Genomic DNA, 20876 nt, shown 5'->3' with positions numbered 1-20876 from the left:
GTCGAAGAAGAGCGGGGATTCTATTGGTGGAGAGATTCTACTAGCGCGTTACAGAAGGTATATTATTGGTTTTCAGGGCTGACAGTTTGCAGATAGTCCCACCCTTCTCCGTCGTAATGCCCACTCGCGAGGCTACGTTCTACATCTGTAGCTATTCCTGAAAGTTAACACGACAATTTTTTGCGTCAGTGCTGTATTTGTGAATTCAGCCTACGCCAACACCCCTTGAACTTCTCACGGGTTATTGAATAAACTTCAGTTTTTGGTGACTACTGCGGACTCTCTCTTGTTGTCAGGTACTGAGTGTGCAGCAGGGACGAACACCATTTGAACGCAGACTGTCAGGCCCAAAGATGCCAGCTCAAATCATAAGCGGGAAAGAGGTTTCAGCGTAAGTAGTAAGATTGTATTCAACACGTTTTATGAATGTGCACAGATATTCAGATAGACGCAACCAGCCTGAAGCATTGATCTCTGTGCTGGCTAACTAGGCAGCTAACTAGTCAACTGAGTTAGTTTAAAGCAACTTTTGTGCAATCTGTCAGTCTTCTGCACATTTTACATGCAGCTGTATATTTCAGGGGAGTGCTCTTCCCGGTGCAGGCAGCAGGAAGACTTTTGATAATAACTTAGTATGAATTGATTGTACATGGTGCTGGCCACGTGAATGAAGTGTGCCAACAATTGTCCAGGTTAATATTAGATGAATATTAGATAGATCAGCTGAGAAATCACAGGTGCATGTGATATTTGTTTCCTGGCAATTATGTTGGTTAGAATAAATAATATGAATAAATGTACAATACTAATTTCTGAGTTACTGTAAGCAATGTGGGGGGAATCCATTAGATTTCAATTATTGCGGCATGAGTGATTGCAAACCCTGCAGTATTATGTAAGTATTTGTGATATGATCTTTGTCCTGTTGCCCTCAAGTAAACTCAGATTGTGAGGTTGACAAACACCAGGAATGATAGTCAGAAAACTAAAACTTGTCTGTTTAAAGATCCTCCTTGTGTCATTATTTTAACATTTGAGTACAATCTGCAAATTGTGTTTTTATAAGTTCAAAGTTTGACTGAATTCAACAAAGTGCAGGATATTTAGTTGCATGTGTCTGTCACAAGACATGACAGCCTGCACCCTGTTAACTGCCCCTCACAGAACTCATTAGGTAATTATTTCATGCAACACAAAGGGGTTGTACAGCCCCTGCACAGATTTGTAGTACCTTCAGTTGGAGGATTTATATTAATTATCTCTGAAGCTTGTATGCCATTGACTGTGCTGGACACGTGACCTTTAAAGATACAGGAGTATAAAAATCAAAGGACAACGACTTCAGTTATTAATATTTAATGTAAGCCTTCTTTATAGGAGTATGGCCTTGGTTGATCAGTAACCAGTATCAAAGGCTGTTCAGTTGTCATTGTGATTAAGATTCTTGTTATAATGCAAAATGTAATCATTGTATGGCTATATATATATGTTTTGAGATAGCTCTTTTGTGCAGGATCACTTGGGCAAAAAACACTGAGGTTGCTTGAAAGGTAGCTCAAATTGGAGTCACACCATTGTGTCATGCAACTATAATCAATAGAAATCACATGGGTGTATTTCTAAGTTCACGTGATGCACAGAGACACTGCAAGCCCAATCTAAATCACTTTTGTAGGATTTAAACAACAGTCGAGCATTACATCTTTTTGAGTGACCCAGCTCCCATTCTCATCCGCAGTGGACAAGATCAACAAAGTAGATTAGATATGTGGGCTATTGTGTTAAAACAATACAAAACAAATGCAATCAGGTTATTGCTTTTGTCAGGCAGGCACACATGATGGATCTTCAGTTTTCTTTTAATTGCTCTGAGCTAAAGTCCAGTTAATTCAGGGTCACTGCTGCCTGTTCTTTCTTTGATTTGTTCAGTTGTGGCTTATCTGTTCAACACAAAATATTGGAATGTTTCCCATTCACCCAAACATTAATCACATAAAGATAAAACAAAGACAAAGACCAATGATAAGATGTTTTTCCTGGAATGATTGTGATGGACTGGCTTTACATTTGGAGCCAGGATTGATGACTGAGGACTAGAAAATGATTACCAATTTAACAATAGAGATAGCCAGATGGCATGTGCATAAAATCTGTAACCACTACAAGGAAATGGAACAGGTTGGACCTCTGGTGTTAATACCATATGGTCCTAGCATTTTCCATGCAGTAATACTGCATGTGTGGTACAACAGTCACTGCACAGAGATTTAAAACTTTATTCTGTTGTTGTGTTTTCTCAGGCAGGTGAGGCAGCGCTTGAAGAATGAAGTTGAGCAGATGAAGCAGCAGGACCCCAACTTCAGACCTGGTCTGGTGGTCTTACAGGTGAGAGCAAGTTGTGAAGTTTGGGAATCATGTAAAAGGGTAAAAACACATTTTTGGGTGTTTCATATTGGCTTATTTTGCCATTTCTCATGGCTTGCCCCTGGAGATGGTCGGCAGGTAAGGTTTTGGTTTTACTGTGTGTCCTTTACTTTGCACCATTGTGTGTTGTTGCATGCATACAGGATTTATAAATGTTTACTACTAGTAGTGTCTACTATAGTCTCCATTTTGGACACATGTCTGTAATACAGGCAGGCAAGGTGATGCTATTGGTCTTTGCAGGTTGGAGACCGTGATGATTCAAATCTCTACATCAGCATGAAGTTGAAGGCTGCAGCAGAAGTAAACAAAATATTTTTCTGATCTTCACTTAACCTCTACTATAAACTGTTTGCAGTCACTTCTAAGTTCTAATCTTTTTGTGTACAGATTGGAATAAATGCCACACATATGAGACTTCCCAAGACTGCAACAGAGGAGGAGGTGAGGAAGTTGATTTTTTTTTTTTTAAACTAGAAGAACACAGTAAATGACAAACTATGTGTACCTGAAAGTGTAAATGCATCTGTCTGTTTGACTGTAGATTCTTCACAGCATCACAGAGGTGAATGAGAACTCATCTATCCATGGCCTCATCGTCCAGCTGCCCTTAGACTCAGTCCACAAGATCGACACAGAGAAGGTCACCAACGCAGTGGCCCCAGAGAAGGATGTAGATGGGTAAGAAAGACATAAGCTAAGGATCAGCTTCATTTGAAGGGTTTGCTTACACCTCTTTTGAATCTAGCTGATGTGTCTCTCTACCTCCTTTAAGTCTCTTGTGTGTTTTGGTCCATTTACAGACTCACCAGCATAAATGCAGGGAAGCTGTCTCGTGGAGACCTGGGCGATTGCTTCATCCCCTGCACGCCAAATGGCTGCATGGAACTGATCAGACAGACTGGTAAACACAACAATTTGATATCTTCAAAGCTGCATCGCCAAGTACAATGAGTCTGTGCTTTTTGAATATGGTCTGAATGCATCAACTGCTTCTCTACAGGTGTGTCTGTGGCAGGGAAGAGAGCGGTGGTTATTGGTCGCAGCAAAATTGTGGGAGCACCGATGCACGACCTGCTGCTGTGGAACCACGCCACTGTCACCACCTGTCACTCTAAAACCGCTGATCTACCCGGGGAGGTACAAACGTTTATACTTTAACCACTTATCTGGTTTGTGTCATTTTGCAAGCAACCAGCTCTCAACATTTCTCTATAAAGCAAGTATCAGCTCCTCAAATATTGGGACTCGCACAACTCTATGCTTTGAGTGTACAAAATCAGCTGGAACATATTCATGATAATGTAGTAAATCATAAACCAATCCATCTGTTGAATATACTGACAAATTAGCAGACATTATTGATTAAACTTTTCCACATGCTCCATAAACAACGGGTTAGTGAGGACATATGTTATAGAGCTTTGCAGCCCCCAAGTGGTAGAAACTATAATAGCATGTATGATATTTAGGCCATTGCTATTTAGTCTTGTAAGAAGTAATATCTGCCAAGCACAGAATCTGTGACATTGTCTTTTTCAGTAAGAATTCACTCATGTCCATTGTTGTTTTTGTCCAGGTGGGCAAAGCAGATATTCTAGTTGTTGGCATTGGGAAAGCAGAGATGGTAAAAGGAGAGTGGATCAAGAAGGGATCAGTGGTCATCGACTGTGGCATTAACCATGTTCCAGGTTTGCTTCTTCTCACTTTTTCATCAATTTTAGTCTTTTTCCAGTAGTTTTTTCATATGTAATTGTCTGTTATTTATCTCAAATTTTCTCTATGTGTCATCCAGATGCGACTAAACCGAGTGGGAAGCGGGTGGTGGGTGATGTTGAATATGCTTCAGCTAAGGAGCAGGCTGGCTTTATCACCCCAGTGCCTGGTGGTGTGGGACCCATGACTGTGGCCATGCTGATGGGGGTAAGGTCCATTTGAGAATCCTGAACTTTACATCACCTTAGTATTCATTTCCCTGACAGTGTCAGGTACTTGTTGAATATGGCACAGTGATCATCAGACAAGCTTCATCAGTGTTATTTTAAAAACTGTTAATTGAACCTGCAGGACATAGGACATACCTGCTCTTGCAGATGCTTTTGTGTCTTGATTTACTGCAATGTTCTAATAACAACATTTTAATTGCAAATGAACTATCCTTTTTAGTTTGTATTTTCAGTGCTAGCATAAGTATGTTAGGTGGGAGTTGTATGGTTAACAATTGACTCTTCTTTTTGTTACATGTAATCTGGTGTGTGTGCGTGTGTGTGTGTGTGTAGAACACAGTACTGAGTGCAAAGCGTTTCCTGGAAAGCCATCAACCAGGGAAATGGAACATTTCGTACACCAAACTCAATCTCCAGAAGCCTGTGCCAAGGTCTGTCTCGTCTGCCTCCTGCATCACATTCCCCCTCTCTTAGTAGTGTGCACATTTAACTTCTCATGAAAGGTTTGTTAAATTCAATAACAAACATGCGAGAGGAGCTGGTTTTATTCTTTGCGTCACGTTAGGAAAATTGCTATGTAATCTTTGTTTTACAGTCCATGCTCTTAGCTCCTTTGCTCAGATGAAATAGTGATTTTGTGTTATTCCAACAGTGACATCGTGATTTCTCGTTCCTGTGTGCCCAAGCACATTGGCCGGCTAGCAAAGGAGGTAGGCCTGCTCTCTGATGAGGTGGAGCTCTTTGGCAAAACCAAGGCCAAGGTCCAACTCAACATCATGAAACGCCTCCAGAGCCAACCGGATGGCAAATATGTGGTGGTCACTGGGTATGCTGTCAGCACATTTATCTAGTGTACTGTTTGTTTTACTGAGTGTTTGTTTTTTTTGGTTGTTCCCTACATTTTAGACTTTGTCCTAAGTTAATAATATACTAATAGTGTGTGAAATTATTTTTCTGACCTGCCAACAACTGTTTGAGATACAAAAATTACTTACCAGGAGTAATGTTATTACACAATGCATTTAAATAAGTCAGTTGCTTATTTCTTGGAAACATTTTAATAGCATTGTTTCTTCTCTTTCAAAAGAATCACAGTGTAACAAAGAAATTAGTTTAAAGTGATTAGGATAAACAATTAGGTGTTTCCAATTAATGGCACAGATTACTAATAATGGTGCAGATCATTTCTCACAAAATTTTATCTTGCAGGTCAACTCCATTCAAATAATTTGATTATTCAATAGGATTTGTTTTCACACTAGCTGTTAAATACTACTAATAATACTAATAGTAGCACTCAGACGAATAATACTGAGCCAGAATCATGTAACCATTGTTTTCTTATTGTTCAGTCATGTTATAGAGTGGTCAAGTTTTCTTATTTGTCATCCACCAGAACTCAAAATTGCAAAAGACCATTTTGTGTACCTCTCACCACATACTCAGTTTAAGTTACACATCTAGTACCACATTTTGGGCCCTACTAGTAAATATGTGCAGTAAAGACAAGAATCTGTCTGCAGCATCACACCCACTCCTCTGGGGGAGGGAAAGAGCACCACTACCATCGGCCTGGTCCAGGCACTTGGAGCCCACATGAAGCTCAACGTGTTCGCTTGTGTCCGACAGCCTTCACAGGGACCGACCTTCGGCATTAAAGGTAAAAATGTACACTCAGTGACAGGATACACATATTACAAACTGCTGTAATCTAAACTTTAGGTCTGTACTGGTATATGTATCTTCATTATATATTTTTTGTGTCTGCAGGTGGTGCTGCAGGAGGTGGATATTCTCAAGTCATTCCAATGGAAGAGGTACTACACTGCTGGTTCAAGTTAGACACTATACTGTCATTATTAAAATACAAAGATTTGCATTGAAGTAACAAGTGGGTTTATTTTAGTTCAACCTCCATCTCACTGGTGACATTCACGCCATCACGGCTGCCAACAACTTGGTGGCTGCTGCCATCGACGCCCGCATGTTCCATGAGACCACACAAACTGACAAGGTGACTACTCTCTTTTGTCAGCAGTTTCTTAAAAAAATTACACTTTTTACAAGCTAATCATGATCAGCCTCTGTGTACATCTTTAGGCTCTGTACAATCGATTGGTTCCTCTTAGTGGAGGACAGAGGAAGTTCTCCCCCGTCCAGATCAACAGACTAAAAGTAAGTGATTATAGGTTTGACTCAACTCGCAATCTATGGTACAGAGCACCTCTGACATTTAGATTTTTCTACTTTTTAAGAAACTGGGAATAGAGAAGACAGATCCTGCTACTTTGACTGAGGAAGAGATCACCCGCTTTGCCCGTCTGGACATTGAGCCAAGCTCTGTCACCTGGCAGAGAGGTAGGGAACATCTGCTGTAGATCTGCTGTACGTATGTGAGTATATCGATCAGGCTTTGTTTATGTTTTATAAAATATTTTTGTTGTGTGCCATTTCAGTGTTGGATACCAATGATCGATTCCTGAGGAAGATCACAATTGGCCAGTCGCCTACTGAAAAGGGATATACTAGAGAGGTAACAGAAAAGATCCACAAAGTTGTTTCCTTAGTCAGTTACATGTACACCATAGTCAATATCTAACTTTGGCGCCCACCAGTGGTACATCAAAAACACACTGTGACAATTGACAACATTTGAAAGATGCTATAATAACACAAAAATTCAGCTCTAAGTTAGTTTAAGTATTGCATTAAAATAAGGAACCAGACAGAAATTTGAGGAGTTTGCTGCAAACTTCTACAGAACTTTTGCTTCTGTTACTATAATGACACAATATAAATTAGGGCTGGGTTATATGGACAAAATCAAATATCACATTTTTGACCAAATATCTCAATATAGATATAGATACTGATAATGACAATATTGTAGTGATAACTACTGGTGCTTTCACAAAATATTTGCACATTTTTTGATTATATAAATATCAGTAATTTGGATAAAGATAAATAATAGAACAGCTAAAACTGGTCTGGTTAGTTCAGGAAAGTACATCATTTTACTGTAATGCAGCCTATAAAACGAAGAAAAGAAAACACGTAAGACATATCACAGTGTTGCAATATCCAAAGATGATATCTAGTCTCATATCACAGTGTGGATATAATATGAAGATATTGCCAAGGCCTAACATGAGCAACTATTCTTTAACTTATGAAGGAATATAACTTTGTGGTGTCCTCCTTGTCTTCCAGGCCCAGTTTGACATCACAGTGGCCAGTGAAATCATGGCAGTGCTCGCCCTGACCAGCAGCCTGGAGGACATGCGTCAGCGTCTCGCCAAGATGGTCGTGGCCACCAGCCGCGGTGGACAGCCCATCACCACTGAGGATCTGGTCAGTGCTCTAAGGACTCATAAACTGTATATGTTGTTCCACTTGCAATGAAGCTGTCTGTGCAATAAAATGTTTGTCTTTACAGGGTGTGTGTGGTGCTCTGGCTGTGCTAATGAAAGATGCCATCAAGCCAAACCTGATGCAGACTCTGGAGGTTAGTTAAATTCAACATACATGCTCCAAAGTTTGCTGTTGTTGTTGCAAGCAAACACATTTAGCTTTTAGTCAAAGTTTTAATTTTCTCTCAATCTTTTGTTACCCAAACCTATGTGTACCCTAGAGAAATTACATTGTGTCACATTTAAGTCATCTAAATCCACAGGGAACTCCTGTTTTTGTCCATGCGGGCCCCTTCGCCAACATCGCCCATGGCAACTCCTCCATCCTAGCTGATAAAATTGCTTTGAAGCTTGTTGGACCCGAGGGTTTTGTAGGTGAGTAGAGTTGAAAAAAATGGCTTAATGGTACCTTTTTTATTTTAGTGATGTTTATTTATTTGTGCCTGGGCTAGCATTGCAGTGCTACAGTTAATAATTGGCTTGTATTGTATGTGTTGATTGTGAGTAATATTAAAGCTGTGATTCTGTCTCACAACTGTTGTTGATTGTGCCATACAGTGACAGAGGCTGGCTTTGGCGCTGACATTGGCATGGAGAAGTTCTTCAACATCAAGTGCCGCTACTCAGGCCTGAGACCCCATGTGGTGGTGTTGGTGGCCACTGTCCGAGCCCTGAAGATGCACGGAGGAGGACCAGTTGTGAGCTTTTCAAGTTTTCCACTACTTCCTAATGACAAGATAATTACTTAAGAGACTTTCATATGAGGGGAAAAACACTTAGGTTTTGCATAAATGTGTGATTCTACATTTCTTTCACATTTCCCCACTGTAAATTCTGAACATCAGCATTCACACAATCACAATAAATTCTTCCTGTGCATATCCTGCAGTGAATGACATTGCACTGCTGGGAGTGTAATTTCATTTCCTGCTGAGTGGATGTCACAGAGCATATAACTTATTCATACTGTCCTATTTTCACACTGCTTCTTAATAATCCTGAAGCAAACAATTGAGGAAAAAACATATGAATGGTCTTGGTTGTGTAAGATTTGATGAGCTCACTCTTGTACTTATTATTTTTTGCTCAGGTGACTGCCGGGATGCCACTGCCTAAGGAATATATCGAGGAGGTAATGAAGAAGAGCCATGTGTCAAAAAATTACAATTTTTTGTTGATTGATTAGCTGCTGATTAACATTTGGTCGAATGTGCATTACATGTAGCACAGAACAGCAACTCAAGTTTAACAGCTTTGTGTGTGTTTAAGCATGCAGTGAACATTAAACATAAACATAAAACTTTTCTGTGGACTCAGAATTAGAATCTAAAAGTGTGTTTGCGTACCTACGTGTAGAACCTGGAGCTGCTGGAGAAGGGTTGCAGCAACATGAGGAAGCAGATAGAGAATGCAAAACACTTTGGCGTGCCTGTGGTGGTTGCCGTCAATGGTTTCAAGTAAGTGAAGGATGATGACATGGTAGCAAATGGACTAAAAAGACAACCACAACCACAAATGACGATAAAGAGAAATGTATTCCACTTAAAGTGGCATTCATTCATGTTTTTATATTAACAAAGGATAAAAACGGGCCATTTGTAGTGACAAACCACAGATGATTAATCAATGTCATTTTTAATGCTTGGTGTGCTTCCAAATGGCCCAAGAAAATCAATGAATGCAGGTTTAAATGGTAATTTTCTGTGATTGTGAATCAGTTTTCTCTTTAATTATTTTTCTCACATATTTGAATGTATTATGCTGAATGGCAACATTTACTGATTCATCAGTATCTCAAAAATAGTTCCTTTGTTTGAGTCAGAAATAAATTGTGTGAATAAATAGATGAGGCAGAAAGTAGTGATAGAAATGCATTGTCATGTTCTTCGTGTATTCTCCTTAAATAACCTCTTCCTGCTTTCTTAAAAGCCTGTTTATTTCCTTCAACCCTCATGTATGGGAATATTCTCCCTGTTTATCTCTCACGCTTTCACTTGTGTTGACCCATCCTGCAGGGCTGACACCGAGGCTGAGCTGGATTTGGTCTGCCGCGTGGCCAAAGCTGCCGGGGCCTTTGATGCTGTGCGTTGCTCCCACTGGGCCGAGGGTGGAGCTGGCACAGTGGCCCTGGGTCAGGCTGTCCAGAGGGCCACTGAGGCTCCCAACAACTTCAAGTTCCTCTATGATTTGGAGGTACGTGCCCTCAACTTTACCTACAACTTTACTGTCAATAATACTATCGGCCATCTACATTAAGATAATAATAATCTAAAGATAATTACAAATAACCTCATGTAAACTCAAATCAGGAACTGCACATGTACTGGTTTTGTCTGTTCATGTACATGCAAGGATTACACTGACGGTCGTGTGTATATTTCCAATTCCATTGTAGCTCCCTATTGCTGATAAGATTCGAATCATCGCCCAGAAAATCTACGGAGCTGATGATATTGAGCTTCTCCCGGAGGCCCAACGCAAGGTTGAGCTCTACACCAAACAGGTATGTCTTCTAGTCTATACGTTTCTCATTGTCCTGTTAGGCCTGCTTATTGCTTTCTGCTGTCACTTGAAGTCATTGTAATTAACGAATGTTTGTAAAAGATCCAGTACATTTATTTTTTGATCTACATGTCTACCTTCAGGGTTTCGGCAATCTGCCAATGTGCATGGCAAAAACACACCTGTCGCTCTCTCACGAGGCAGACAAGAAGGGAGTCCCCACAGGATTCGTCTTGCCAATCAGAGACATCCGTGCTAGTGTAGGCGCTGGCTTTCTCTTCCCGCTGGTTGGGACGGTAAGAGTTTTTAATTGCATAGAACAAACAGTTCCTTGTCACAGAATTGACACAGGTTGTTAATCTCTGATAGCCAAGGGGGTGACTCTTTACTGCTCTGCACCATCACACAACTTGACTTTCTACATTCATCTGTGATCCTTACAGGATGTATTCCACTGACAAAGACAAAGCACAACTTGTACTACTCAACCCAACTGGCTTTCTTATGTTTTGTGTAATTTGTCACTATCTGTGATTGTTAGAGATTCACCTGCTACTGTTGAAATAAACTAGTAGTGTGTTCTAATATTACTTAGGGTGAGATGGCTTATTTCTTAATTTAAACGCAATGATAGTTAAATGAGTCTCCATGTCACCAGAGATGTGTACAGTATATAAGTGCATGAAAGGCCTACATTTACATCACATGCTGTTTCATTAACTGTCAGTAATTTGTAATCACTATAATGTGTCCCTGTGTGTCTTCCTTTAGATGCCCACAATCCCTGGTCTGCCCACCAGGCCATGTTTCTATGACATTGACCTGGATCCTGAGACTGAGCAGGTCAACGGGCTCTTTTAAAAGAAGGCTCTGCTCTGTAGCATGGTAAGAAGACTTTCAGAAATCAATCTCACACAGGAGTTGTCAGGAATGTACGATAACTATTAATATGTTACCTTTTTTGTTACTTTTGTCTCAGTTTAGAGAGCAGGCCCAGCTACCAAGTCTTTATGAAATGTGATGGACTACTATAATAACTGGATCTGGATCATCTGCTGGTGCTGTTTTTGTTTTGTTGTTGTTTTTTTCACTCAGCCACTGACATCTGTAAATAATTGATTTTCTTTGCCCAGAAGGCTGTTCATGGGTAAATCAAGGAACTTAGTCACAAAGTTGTTTATCATCCTGACATTGCAAATCTGTGAAAGGCTGTGAAAGGCAAGTGGGGAAACTATGTGTCCTGTTGAATTTCATTCAGTTACATTGTTGGCTGCACAAAAACACTGACCCTGTTTATGTTTTTACATCCCAGAACCCCCAAATGACTCTTAAGTTTTAGATATGGACTCATGTATTAACTACTAGCGTGCATTACATCAGGAGCATTGAATTCAGTCCACTGTCATTTGTAATAAACTGAATAAATTGTGCCTTTTGTGATAAATTCACAGTTATAAAATAAATCGTAACACAAAATTAATGCTGCCTTAGAAAATGTTTTGTAATTTTTTTTTTTGTGTGATCTTGTCTAATTACCTGTCAAATGTCTGATTTTTCCCTGTCATCAATCCTAATTAAATATTTCTAACATGTATAACTTTGAGCCAATCAGCACTGATGTGAAAATGCATTGTCATGATGTTGTAAATCAGTGGTTTTCACTTTCCTGGCAAATAAATCTCCTTGATGGAAACCCACACATCGATCTCTCAATCTCTCTTTTTCTAAAACATGTATTCCTACTGTATTTATTATCCCTGCTCTTAGAAAAAATCTTTAGTCACCTTTTACTCTACAGGTATCATCAGTATGTTTGGTAGGACATTTGATAGATTAAATGTAGTTACTGTATATCTGTGGTGATATAAGTGGTGAGTGATGCCTGCTGATTTGAAATGAAATTGATGCCAAATCAAATTTTCTAATTAATCATGAAATTGTTTCTCAATTGCATTTCACATGATGACACAATGGTCTAATATTTTGTTAATCAATATCCTCTTTCCGTCTTTGTGTAGGGGGTGGGGGGTGGGGGTGGTTGACAACATGACACTCATTGCATCACTATGGAAACGTGTGAGCCATGTTGCTGTTAGAGCTCTGTTGAGCGTCTGAGCAGGCAGAGGCACATTCGAAGAAGTGCCACATGCAGTATTATGTGATGGAATAAGAGGAATCAGTGGACAGGACTGACAGGTAAAGAACAATTTTGCATGCAGTTTATCAACTGATCTTAGTATGCTCAGCAAAAATATGTTGATTGGTAGAAACATTTTTTGAACTTGCATATTTTCTCATGAAACAGTGAATGTGATGAATTCATGTATGTTATTGAAAGACCTACAGGCTACATTGGACTGTTTGTTAATATGTTTTATTAAATGCATATTATATGTATTAATATTAATATTCATGAACAGATGAAGTAAAATCAGATAGCAGTGTTCAGAAAGGTCTAATCAGCATTTTGACCGACAGAGTGACTCACTGATGCACAGACTGGCTGCTGTGAAACAATAATGGATGGTATAACAGTGTGGCAGAATGAAAAGTGCACATGAATTGCATCTTTTGATATTTCGGGGTACTTATTTGAATAAACAAATGCTCTTCTATCAGCAGGAAAACAGTTGGAAGACTCAGGGATAATCTGTGAAGTACCATGTCAGTGAAAGAAGCTCAAACTGGTAGTTTGGTTAAGAAAGTGCTCAGGAGAAAACTGACAGAGAAAACCGGAAAACACTGTGACATAAACTACAGATGTAATACGATTGAAATTTCAGTGCAAAGCTGTGAAGAGAAAATCAGTGAAGAAATTCAAGCAGAACATCAGATACAATCACCCTCCATGAATCCTGAAGCTGGCCAACTGGACCAAAATCAGTTTGCACAAAAGCTATCTGCTTTGAAGCAAATTTTCTCAGTCAACTGCTTCGCATGCACCTTAGAATCCAACCATGATGAAGATGAATATCATGCAGTAACAATCTTCAACGCACACACCAGAGACTCTGTGGATCTAAAAACTCAGCCAGCTGTTGATGGCATTTCAGCTACAAAAATACAACAATGCATCACTGCAGGCTACAAGTCATGTGTGGAAGAGAGGGAAGCAAATAAAAGCAAAATATTCAAACTTTTCAATTCACTCATTATTGTTCCTAAACTAAAGTCAAAAGCAAAATCTTCACACCCAGAAAATTCTTTGCAGCTGACATGTTGGAGACCAAAAAAGCTTTCTCCTTTCTTCAAGGAGGGTATTGGAGAAAGTAAGGAGTGCATCTCAGTGGATATGATAGTGATGGCTAATGAACACACTGATGAGTGCATGAGCCTGAGCACATGCCTGGAAAATGAGGTAAAATGTCCTGATGTGCTGACTGTGTGTGTAGATGTGACTGATATAACATCAGAGATGAGCAATGAAGACAGCAAAGCTTCGGAAACATCACATTCAAGTGCTATCATGAATGTGATGGCAGGACCTCAAGGAAATGGTGGTGAGGGTGTGATGGGTAGTGAAGATCTTCAGATTATCCTACAATCTTCTGAAGAGTCCTGCATTGCTCAGAATAGCGTGAATCAGGATTTTGGCCGTCATTTGGCCAATTTACACGAACAACAAAGCATAAACACCCCTAAAGTCATCTCAGAGAGAACTGCGTCAGAGTATCCAACAGTTAATAACAAGATCAGACTTCATGCAACATTCAACAGTGACTCACACTCAATTCATCACAAGGATGTTGCAGAGAACGCCATAGGCCCAATGGGAAACACAATAACACCAGGCACTGTGACAGAAAATACTGCCATTATGAAAAATGTAGACATTAACATGTCAGATGAGAGTTATGAGCATAATGCTAAGCAACAGAGTGAGAAAAGGAAAGAGCTCTTCCTGCTACAAACAGCAAACTCTGTAGTTCAAGTTGCCATAAAAACTGCACTGAAACAATTTGAAGACGAACTGCTGGCTACTGCTGCCCATCTGGATCTCCAACACTGACCAGAGGGAGGTGCACCTTATGACTGGACAGTAAAGTAATGAAAAAGATCATTTACATTAAGGTGTGCAGCACAAGTAAATAGCTTCCACTGATCACTGACACATGTCCAGAAGTTACAATGTTTAAAGTGTGAAAACAGCTATTTCCATTTTAAGGCAGTTACATAATGGCACATTTTGTACAGATTAACCAACAAGATATGTTTTAATTAGTGAGATTTAGAGGGGTTTGTAGACTGATTTTGTTACCTTTAAAGCCAGGCTACTGTTTTCCTCTATTCCCAGTCTTTATGCTAAGCTAAGCTAACTGGCTGCTCCAGCCTCATGTTATTTTGTCATCTAACTCTCAGCACAAAGGTAAAAAAAAGTCAATTTCCCGAAATGTTGCACTTTTCCTTTAAAACTAGATTTTGACTTTATTTTTGCAGGAGGCCTCAAGGTTTGAAAATAAAGCAGAAACCACCTTGAGGCTCTTATTGCATCAGTTCAGTTGATGTGCTTTAGTGATGCATGTTACCATACCATTTTTCAATTCAGTTAGCAAAAACAATATCTTTATCCCATCATTACATATTAAGTCAAACACTACCACACGTACTTACGGAGGAGGATTAAGGCCACTGTGGGGGGAAAAAAGTGACTGACTTTTTTCTCAGAATTCTAACTTTCTGACAAAAAAGTCAGAACTCACTTTTTTCCTCACAGTGGCCTTAATCCTCTTCCATACTACTGCTGCAACAGTTTATGTGATTTTTTTCTAATATTCATGTGGTTAGTTTGTTTTAATAGCATTTTATTTCACCACCTCAATTTGTGCACCCGAGCAGAGGTTCTTGAAATGAAGGAGACCGTATTTGTTTCCTGTCTTTGTTTGATGTTAATATCATGGCTGAGATATTCATAACAAACTCACATCATCATAATACTGAGAACAACACTGCCCTATGTAGTTATATATACAAGATGACATGTATCTGTTATGGATAAATGTGTTCATATGAAGACATCCACTGACTTTTAAGTGATGTGAATAAACAATAAAACAGTCTTTTGTTTTTCTCCATAGGTTTATTGGGGATATATTTAATGCTGCATATTCATTGTCACAGAATGTTTTATGCAAGGATTTCTTCATTATTCATTTTGGACCTGAACCTTTTTCTTTTCCTCCTTCTTGTCCAGGTTCAGGTCTACTTCTGTCTTTCGGGTCAGGTCCACTTCTGTCTTTAGTGCCAGGTCCATGTTCCATTCCGGATTGGCCTCTAGGCCCTTTTCCTGGCTGTAAATGATCATGACAACAATGAATGAAAATGAAAAGAGAAACAAATTCTGAATCTGCCAGTGAAGCAATGCAGTATAAAGCACATATTCAGAAGATGCCTTACTTCTAAATCTGGGCCCCATTCTTCATCCGGTGGGATCATTGACATCTCATCCTAAGAGAGTAAAACATCTTAAGTACAGTACATCGTTTCATGCTGTTAGTCAAAGGTCTACAGTGCTGTAGGGAAATAAACAGACTCACCAATCTTTCCTCTGTGGTGGAAAGCCAAAAAAAGAAAGAAAAAGTTAAAATGAGGATTTGGATAGGCATTTAAATCATCTTTAGCAAACAACACATTACTTGCACTTTCAGTTGTTGTGTTATATATTTTGAATGTTTTGGAGCCAAAATTCTACAAATACATGAACCCTTTGGTTTACGTTTTATGCATAGAATTGAAAACTGAAGAAATAAATTAAAATTGTAAATGACTATGTGCAGTCCAACTCTAATACAAGATCAAGAAATATATTACAAGTCAAAATGTATGCACACAAATTAAAAACTAAGTACAAAGTACCCTCAGCATTGCACTATTTGCACCAAAGCTCATCTAGTCATTAAAAAGACTTACCGTCACTCATGTCTTTTTCTCAGCAAGTTCACTAAAAAATATTTTCCTGGGGGGGAACGAAACAAGGATTTTACATTTTGAATCACTATATTAACATATTATATATAATACAACAAAACCCACTACATACCTGGTGGAGAAATAAGAAGCTCTAGTGTCTAATGTGTGTGTTCAGTCTGTATTTATAGGCACCATATGTGATGAAGAATGTGGGTGTGGGTTTGATCATATGATAAAACAGGTTTGACACCTGACAGTGTTTTCCATCTGAGAATGATTAAGAGTTCCACTTCACAACTTTAGACATTATAGAAATGCTTGGTTGAAATGTTCCATCCTTAACTTGCTGGCTATGTGTTGTTCTACTCTCAATTGGTAAGGCATTTCAGTAACATGATTCCGATTAAGCAACTGAAATGTCTCAGTTAAGATTAAAAAAAGATCAAGGTTGTATTTTCTTTCCCCCACAAAAATCTGTTTTTTACAAGTTGCAATTTCTAGTATGAGGAAGGAATAAAAAATCTGAGTCTTCAACATTGAAATAAAACACTATTACTTTTTCCTTCACCTTTTAAACATTGTCATCATCAGGGTCCCCTGGTGGTTCGTACTGGTGGTGAAGGTGCCAGTGAACGTAAACTGCCACTCAAGGTTACTGTACATGTGTTTGCACTTAAATTCCTCAGAGGACATGTTATATTTTCTTCATAATGTTGACATGTTGCATACATTTTCTGATTAGATCCTGTATAAGAGCAGTTTGCAGTTTCAGGTATTATTTTTTACATGTTGCCTGTGAGGGATCATTATGGATGCAGTTATATGAATATGACTCATAGCAGTCTCATTTCATCTGAACAGGTTCTGCAGGGTACAGCATCCTCATCCAACTGCATCTGCATTGGCAGCACAATGTTGCATCTCATCTGCAAATCCTCACTGAACAGGAGAGATGGAAGACATATTGAAATCATGAAGTAGTGTGTCACAGTGATGGGTTATTATGAGGGTTGCATGACTTTGTGAGCGGCATTTTAATGTTCTGGCATTTTAAGCTGGTTATAGCAGAGCTAATACGGTATCACATTTCATAAACTAATCATATATTTTGTATGTAAAATCATAATATTCAATGTTACTGTGATGCCATCTTATCCAAGTGTCCCTCACAAAAGATTGAGGTAACTTTGGCACGGGTATATGTCTTTTGTTCTTAACTAGTCACCACCAGTTCACATTGCAAAAGTCGTAACACCACCTTCAAAGTCTGTCTATTTACAGTAACCACCTTTCACTGTCTTCAGGCATTTCTACAAAACTAGTTCTTACACATCAGGTGATCCAGGTGGTGCACTCAAGGACAGATAAACAGACGTCTGATGTCAGATGACTGAAGGGGAATGTACCAGGACACACTAAAATCATTGTGCATAGTGGATGTGACCACAAACTTGTCATTATTGTTGATGTGAGTCTTAATAATCATGTCAAACCTGATGATCAGAAACAAAGTTTAATTGAACATTAGCAATCTCGAATGTAATTTATCTTCAAAAATGCTCAATCTGTTTGTCGCTCCGTCTGTCCGGATATTAAAATACTTTTTAATATTGGAAATATGTGTAAATATGCGTACCTATGTTTTACATGATGATATAACACAAATATTGCTATGATATATATATATATACACACACACATAAATAATAACATATATATATATACAGTATATAAATAAAATATTGTTTTATATTACCGGTAGTTTTTTCTGAGTAAAAAGAAACAACCAATCAGTCTATATTTGATTTAAGTAAATATGCTCTACACCCCTGATGTTGTGATTAACTAAATATTTTTTACATAAATACTGTTAAAAAAAAAAAAAAAGTTCCTTCTTGGCTGTGGACAAAACAAAGTCAAAGTTTGATTAAACAGGTACAAGTTACCTACCATGAATCTCAAGGCTATATACAGTAGTTCATATTATACATCCAGCAGCACCTCTGTGTTTGCAAAGGACATGGCGACACCTACTGGACATATCTTTCTACACCAAATATTGGGTTAGATATTCTCCTCCAAAGTCTGACTGTCATGAAAATAATAATTTCTCTACTTTCGATCATCTCAGCTTAATTTATAAAAAAATATATACCAATTCCGTCAGCTTTGTCACAACCAATAGAGATGATAGATGTTCCTTTTGTCCATATAATAGTTACATATGCTATATCCTCCTGTGTTGTCAGTCTTGTGTCTCAATGTATTGAGAAGAACATTCATTTTATTTTTTCTCTTCTCTGCTGACTTGGTGCCTCTGAAATTACACTTTGTAATTTAAAGTATAGTCATTGTGGCAAAGGTTTTAATATCAAATCTATAACTTTCATCTGTACCTGGGCTTTTTCTCAATAGAAACACTAACGTTACTTGTTACTTGTTCTCCTGGCTCGTCTGTAGTAGCAGAAGTTTTGCTACCAGTTTATTCTCATAATCTTATTGACTAAATTAAATAGTTACACTTTCCCAAAGAACCTTGAGAATGAATATTTTGTCTTGTTGAGTATTTTGAGTTAATGTGGACACTGAATATAAGTTTCAAAAAGTTTTGTGGCACTGAAATTGAATAGGTGTTGGATTTATCCCTCTGAACCCAAATCACACACACTGGATTTACTCCAAAAATGACTCAAATGCACCTTTTCAAAATCTGAACCATTGCAGTGTTTTTTTTGTTTTTTTTACCAAGTACAACTTCTGCAGCAGTGGCGACATCTGGAGGACATTGCTGCATATTGAACCAGTGTTGTTGCCTCACTGAAGGTCCTTAGTTTGGCTGAGGCCTTTCTGAATATCAGTGTTGGTTTCCTCCCGTTGCTCCTGCAGACATACTGGCCGTGGTTCATCTGGAAACTGTTTCCCTGTATTGCATAGTTTCTGTACAATGCATGCAGGTAATGCATTTGTGTGAAGAATACAATTATTTAAAATTCATTTATTGATGAAATGATCATTAAGTTATGTGTATTCATAACATAAGTATTCACTTAAACCTTACTCTTTTCATTGTCATTTTGATAGCATATGATAGCCTCAAACATTACAGCATGTTAACATGTTAGGGGCCTGCACTGCATGTCTGGAGATATGTTATGTTAATCCTAAAAACTAAGTCAAGTGCTTCTAGTATTCTGTTAATATTTTGCTGAGAGCTTTTGCTCGTTAGCAGGATTATTCCATGTAGAATGTATGCTATTTGGCCTCCAGTATGCAAAAAATGTAGCTCAGACTGCTAACTTTCAATGATGTGTTTGTTTCCATAATTCTCTGGAAATTGCAGAGCACTGACAGCGAGTCTCAAGTGACTGACTTCACTGCTGCTGCTCCCTGTGGCATTTGTCTGCCAGGCTGCCTGTTTTTCTACATGCCATTAGCCCTCAGCCTTATACTGGATGATCTTTAGTACTCTAAACATGTAGTCTGGAGCTTATAGGCAATGCAGCTGTTGAAATCACTGTGGGAACAAACAAGACATGCATCTCATTTGTGATGTCTGGATTTCTATAGTGGCACACTCAGATGTGAACGAGACTCTTTCGGACTGGGAGTGATTCAAGAAGCCTTTTCAGTGATGTAGTTTAATGACCAATGACCAATGCCCCCCCCCCCCCCCCACACACACATTTTAATCAGCAACATTGCTTTTGAAAATCTTTGCAATTCGGAAATCAGAGAAAATAATCAACACAAATACAGACCCAAAGCCAGCAGCCACCTTCTCAAACTTCTACAACCTTATACACATATAAACCACGTGCCTGCAGATGAGAAACAAAGAAAAAATGACATTATCTATTATATTGCAACCCATCATTTTAAACATGAAAAAGAAAAAAAATAATAGTAAATATTTACTCTGGCTGCCAAGTATATGGTAACATACAGTATATTTACAAATAGAAAAACAATTGTGTGATTTTTTTTTTAAATGTTAGACTCAATTGAGCAAAACTGCTGATTTACTTTAAATTAAATTCAGTGTCTGAAGGGTGGTTGACCGATTTAAGTACCATGCTTTGAGCAGAGAGTAAGTGAGGAGGGGAAAGAGCAAGTGCTTTAAAGAAACGGGAGTGAGTGAGCATATATATTTGCAGGAGGGTGGGAGGGCTGGCGAGAGGGACAGGGAAAGATAGAGGGAGAAGGACAAGGAGAGGGACAGAGAGAGAGAGAGAGAGAGAGAGAGAGAGAGAGAGAGAGAGAGAGAGAGAGAGAGAGAGAGAGAAGCAGAGGGTGAGAGAAGAGGTGGGAAAGGGAGACCGAGTGAGAGAGAGGGAGAGGGAGACAGTGAGGGAGAGGCAGAGAGAGAGGGAAAGATAGAGGGAGAAGGACAAGGAGAGGGACAGAGAGAGAGGGGGGGGGGGGGGGATACAGAGTGAGAGAGGAAGAGAGAAGCAGAGGGAGAGAGAAGAGGTGGGAAAGGGAGACCGAGTGAGAGAGAGGGAGAGGGAGACAGTGAGGGAGAGGGAGAGAGAGAGAGAGAGAGGGAGAGAGGGAGGACAAGTGGGTGGGTGCTGTGAAATCCGTTAACAGGGGAGCTCTGTGCATTTGTTAGACGTCTTGGCTGCTTGCCCAACTTGGCTCATTGTAATCAAGGCATGATCGTCGACTCCAGGCAGCCCTCTCT

The 20876-nt window shown here is 39.1% G+C and overlaps 1 protein-coding gene across 2 annotated transcripts; it reads left to right on the top strand.

Moving 5' to 3' along the window:
• Positions 1–194: 194 nt before the first annotated feature.
• mthfd1b (methylenetetrahydrofolate dehydrogenase (NADP+ dependent) 1b) lies at positions 195–11984 on the top strand. 2 transcript variants are annotated; one of them, XM_053335256.1, is made up of 28 exons: positions 195–391; positions 2301–2385; positions 2668–2727; positions 2815–2868; positions 2969–3105; positions 3228–3328; positions 3428–3564; positions 4004–4115; positions 4220–4347; positions 4704–4801; positions 5023–5196; positions 5894–6030; positions 6141–6187; positions 6277–6384; positions 6471–6545; positions 6626–6728; positions 6827–6903; positions 7584–7724; positions 7810–7878; positions 8047–8158; positions 8342–8481; positions 8874–8915; positions 9140–9240; positions 9799–9976; positions 10179–10286; positions 10429–10581; positions 11057–11170; positions 11270–11984. In XM_053335256.1, the coding sequence occupies exons 1-27, from the start codon at positions 354–356 to the stop codon at positions 11144–11146; spliced, it is 2805 nt and encodes a 934-aa protein (XP_053191231.1). In that variant the 5' UTR covers positions 195–353; the 3' UTR covers positions 11147–11170; positions 11270–11984. The 2 variants fall into 2 exon arrangements, with proteins under 2 accessions (XP_053191231.1, XP_053191230.1); XM_053335255.1 differs by having other exon boundaries at positions 196–391; positions 11265–11984.
• Positions 11985–20876: the final 8892 nt, after the last annotated feature.

This window comes from Scomber japonicus, chromosome 16, assembly GCF_027409825.1.
Source record: "Scomber japonicus isolate fScoJap1 chromosome 16, fScoJap1.pri, whole genome shotgun sequence".
NCBI lineage: Eukaryota > Metazoa > Chordata > Actinopteri > Scombriformes > Scombridae > Scomber > Scomber japonicus.
The sequence above is the reverse complement of the archived record's forward strand: the minus strand, read 5'-3'. Positions and strand labels throughout refer to the sequence as shown.

Bases quoted from the DNA above. Each gene is read 5' to 3' on its own strand.
- mthfd1b (XM_053335256.1), top strand. From the start codon at position 354: ATGCCAGCTCAAATCATAAGCGGGAAAGAGGTTTCAGC. The intron at 6,031-6,140 runs GTAAAAATGTAC...TTGTGTCTGCAG, and splicing joins ACCGACCTTCGGCATTAAAG to GTGGTGCTGCAGGAGGTGGA. The intron at 7,879-8,046 runs GTTAGTTAAATT...CTAAATCCACAG, and splicing joins ACCTGATGCAGACTCTGGAG to GGAACTCCTGTTTTTGTCCA.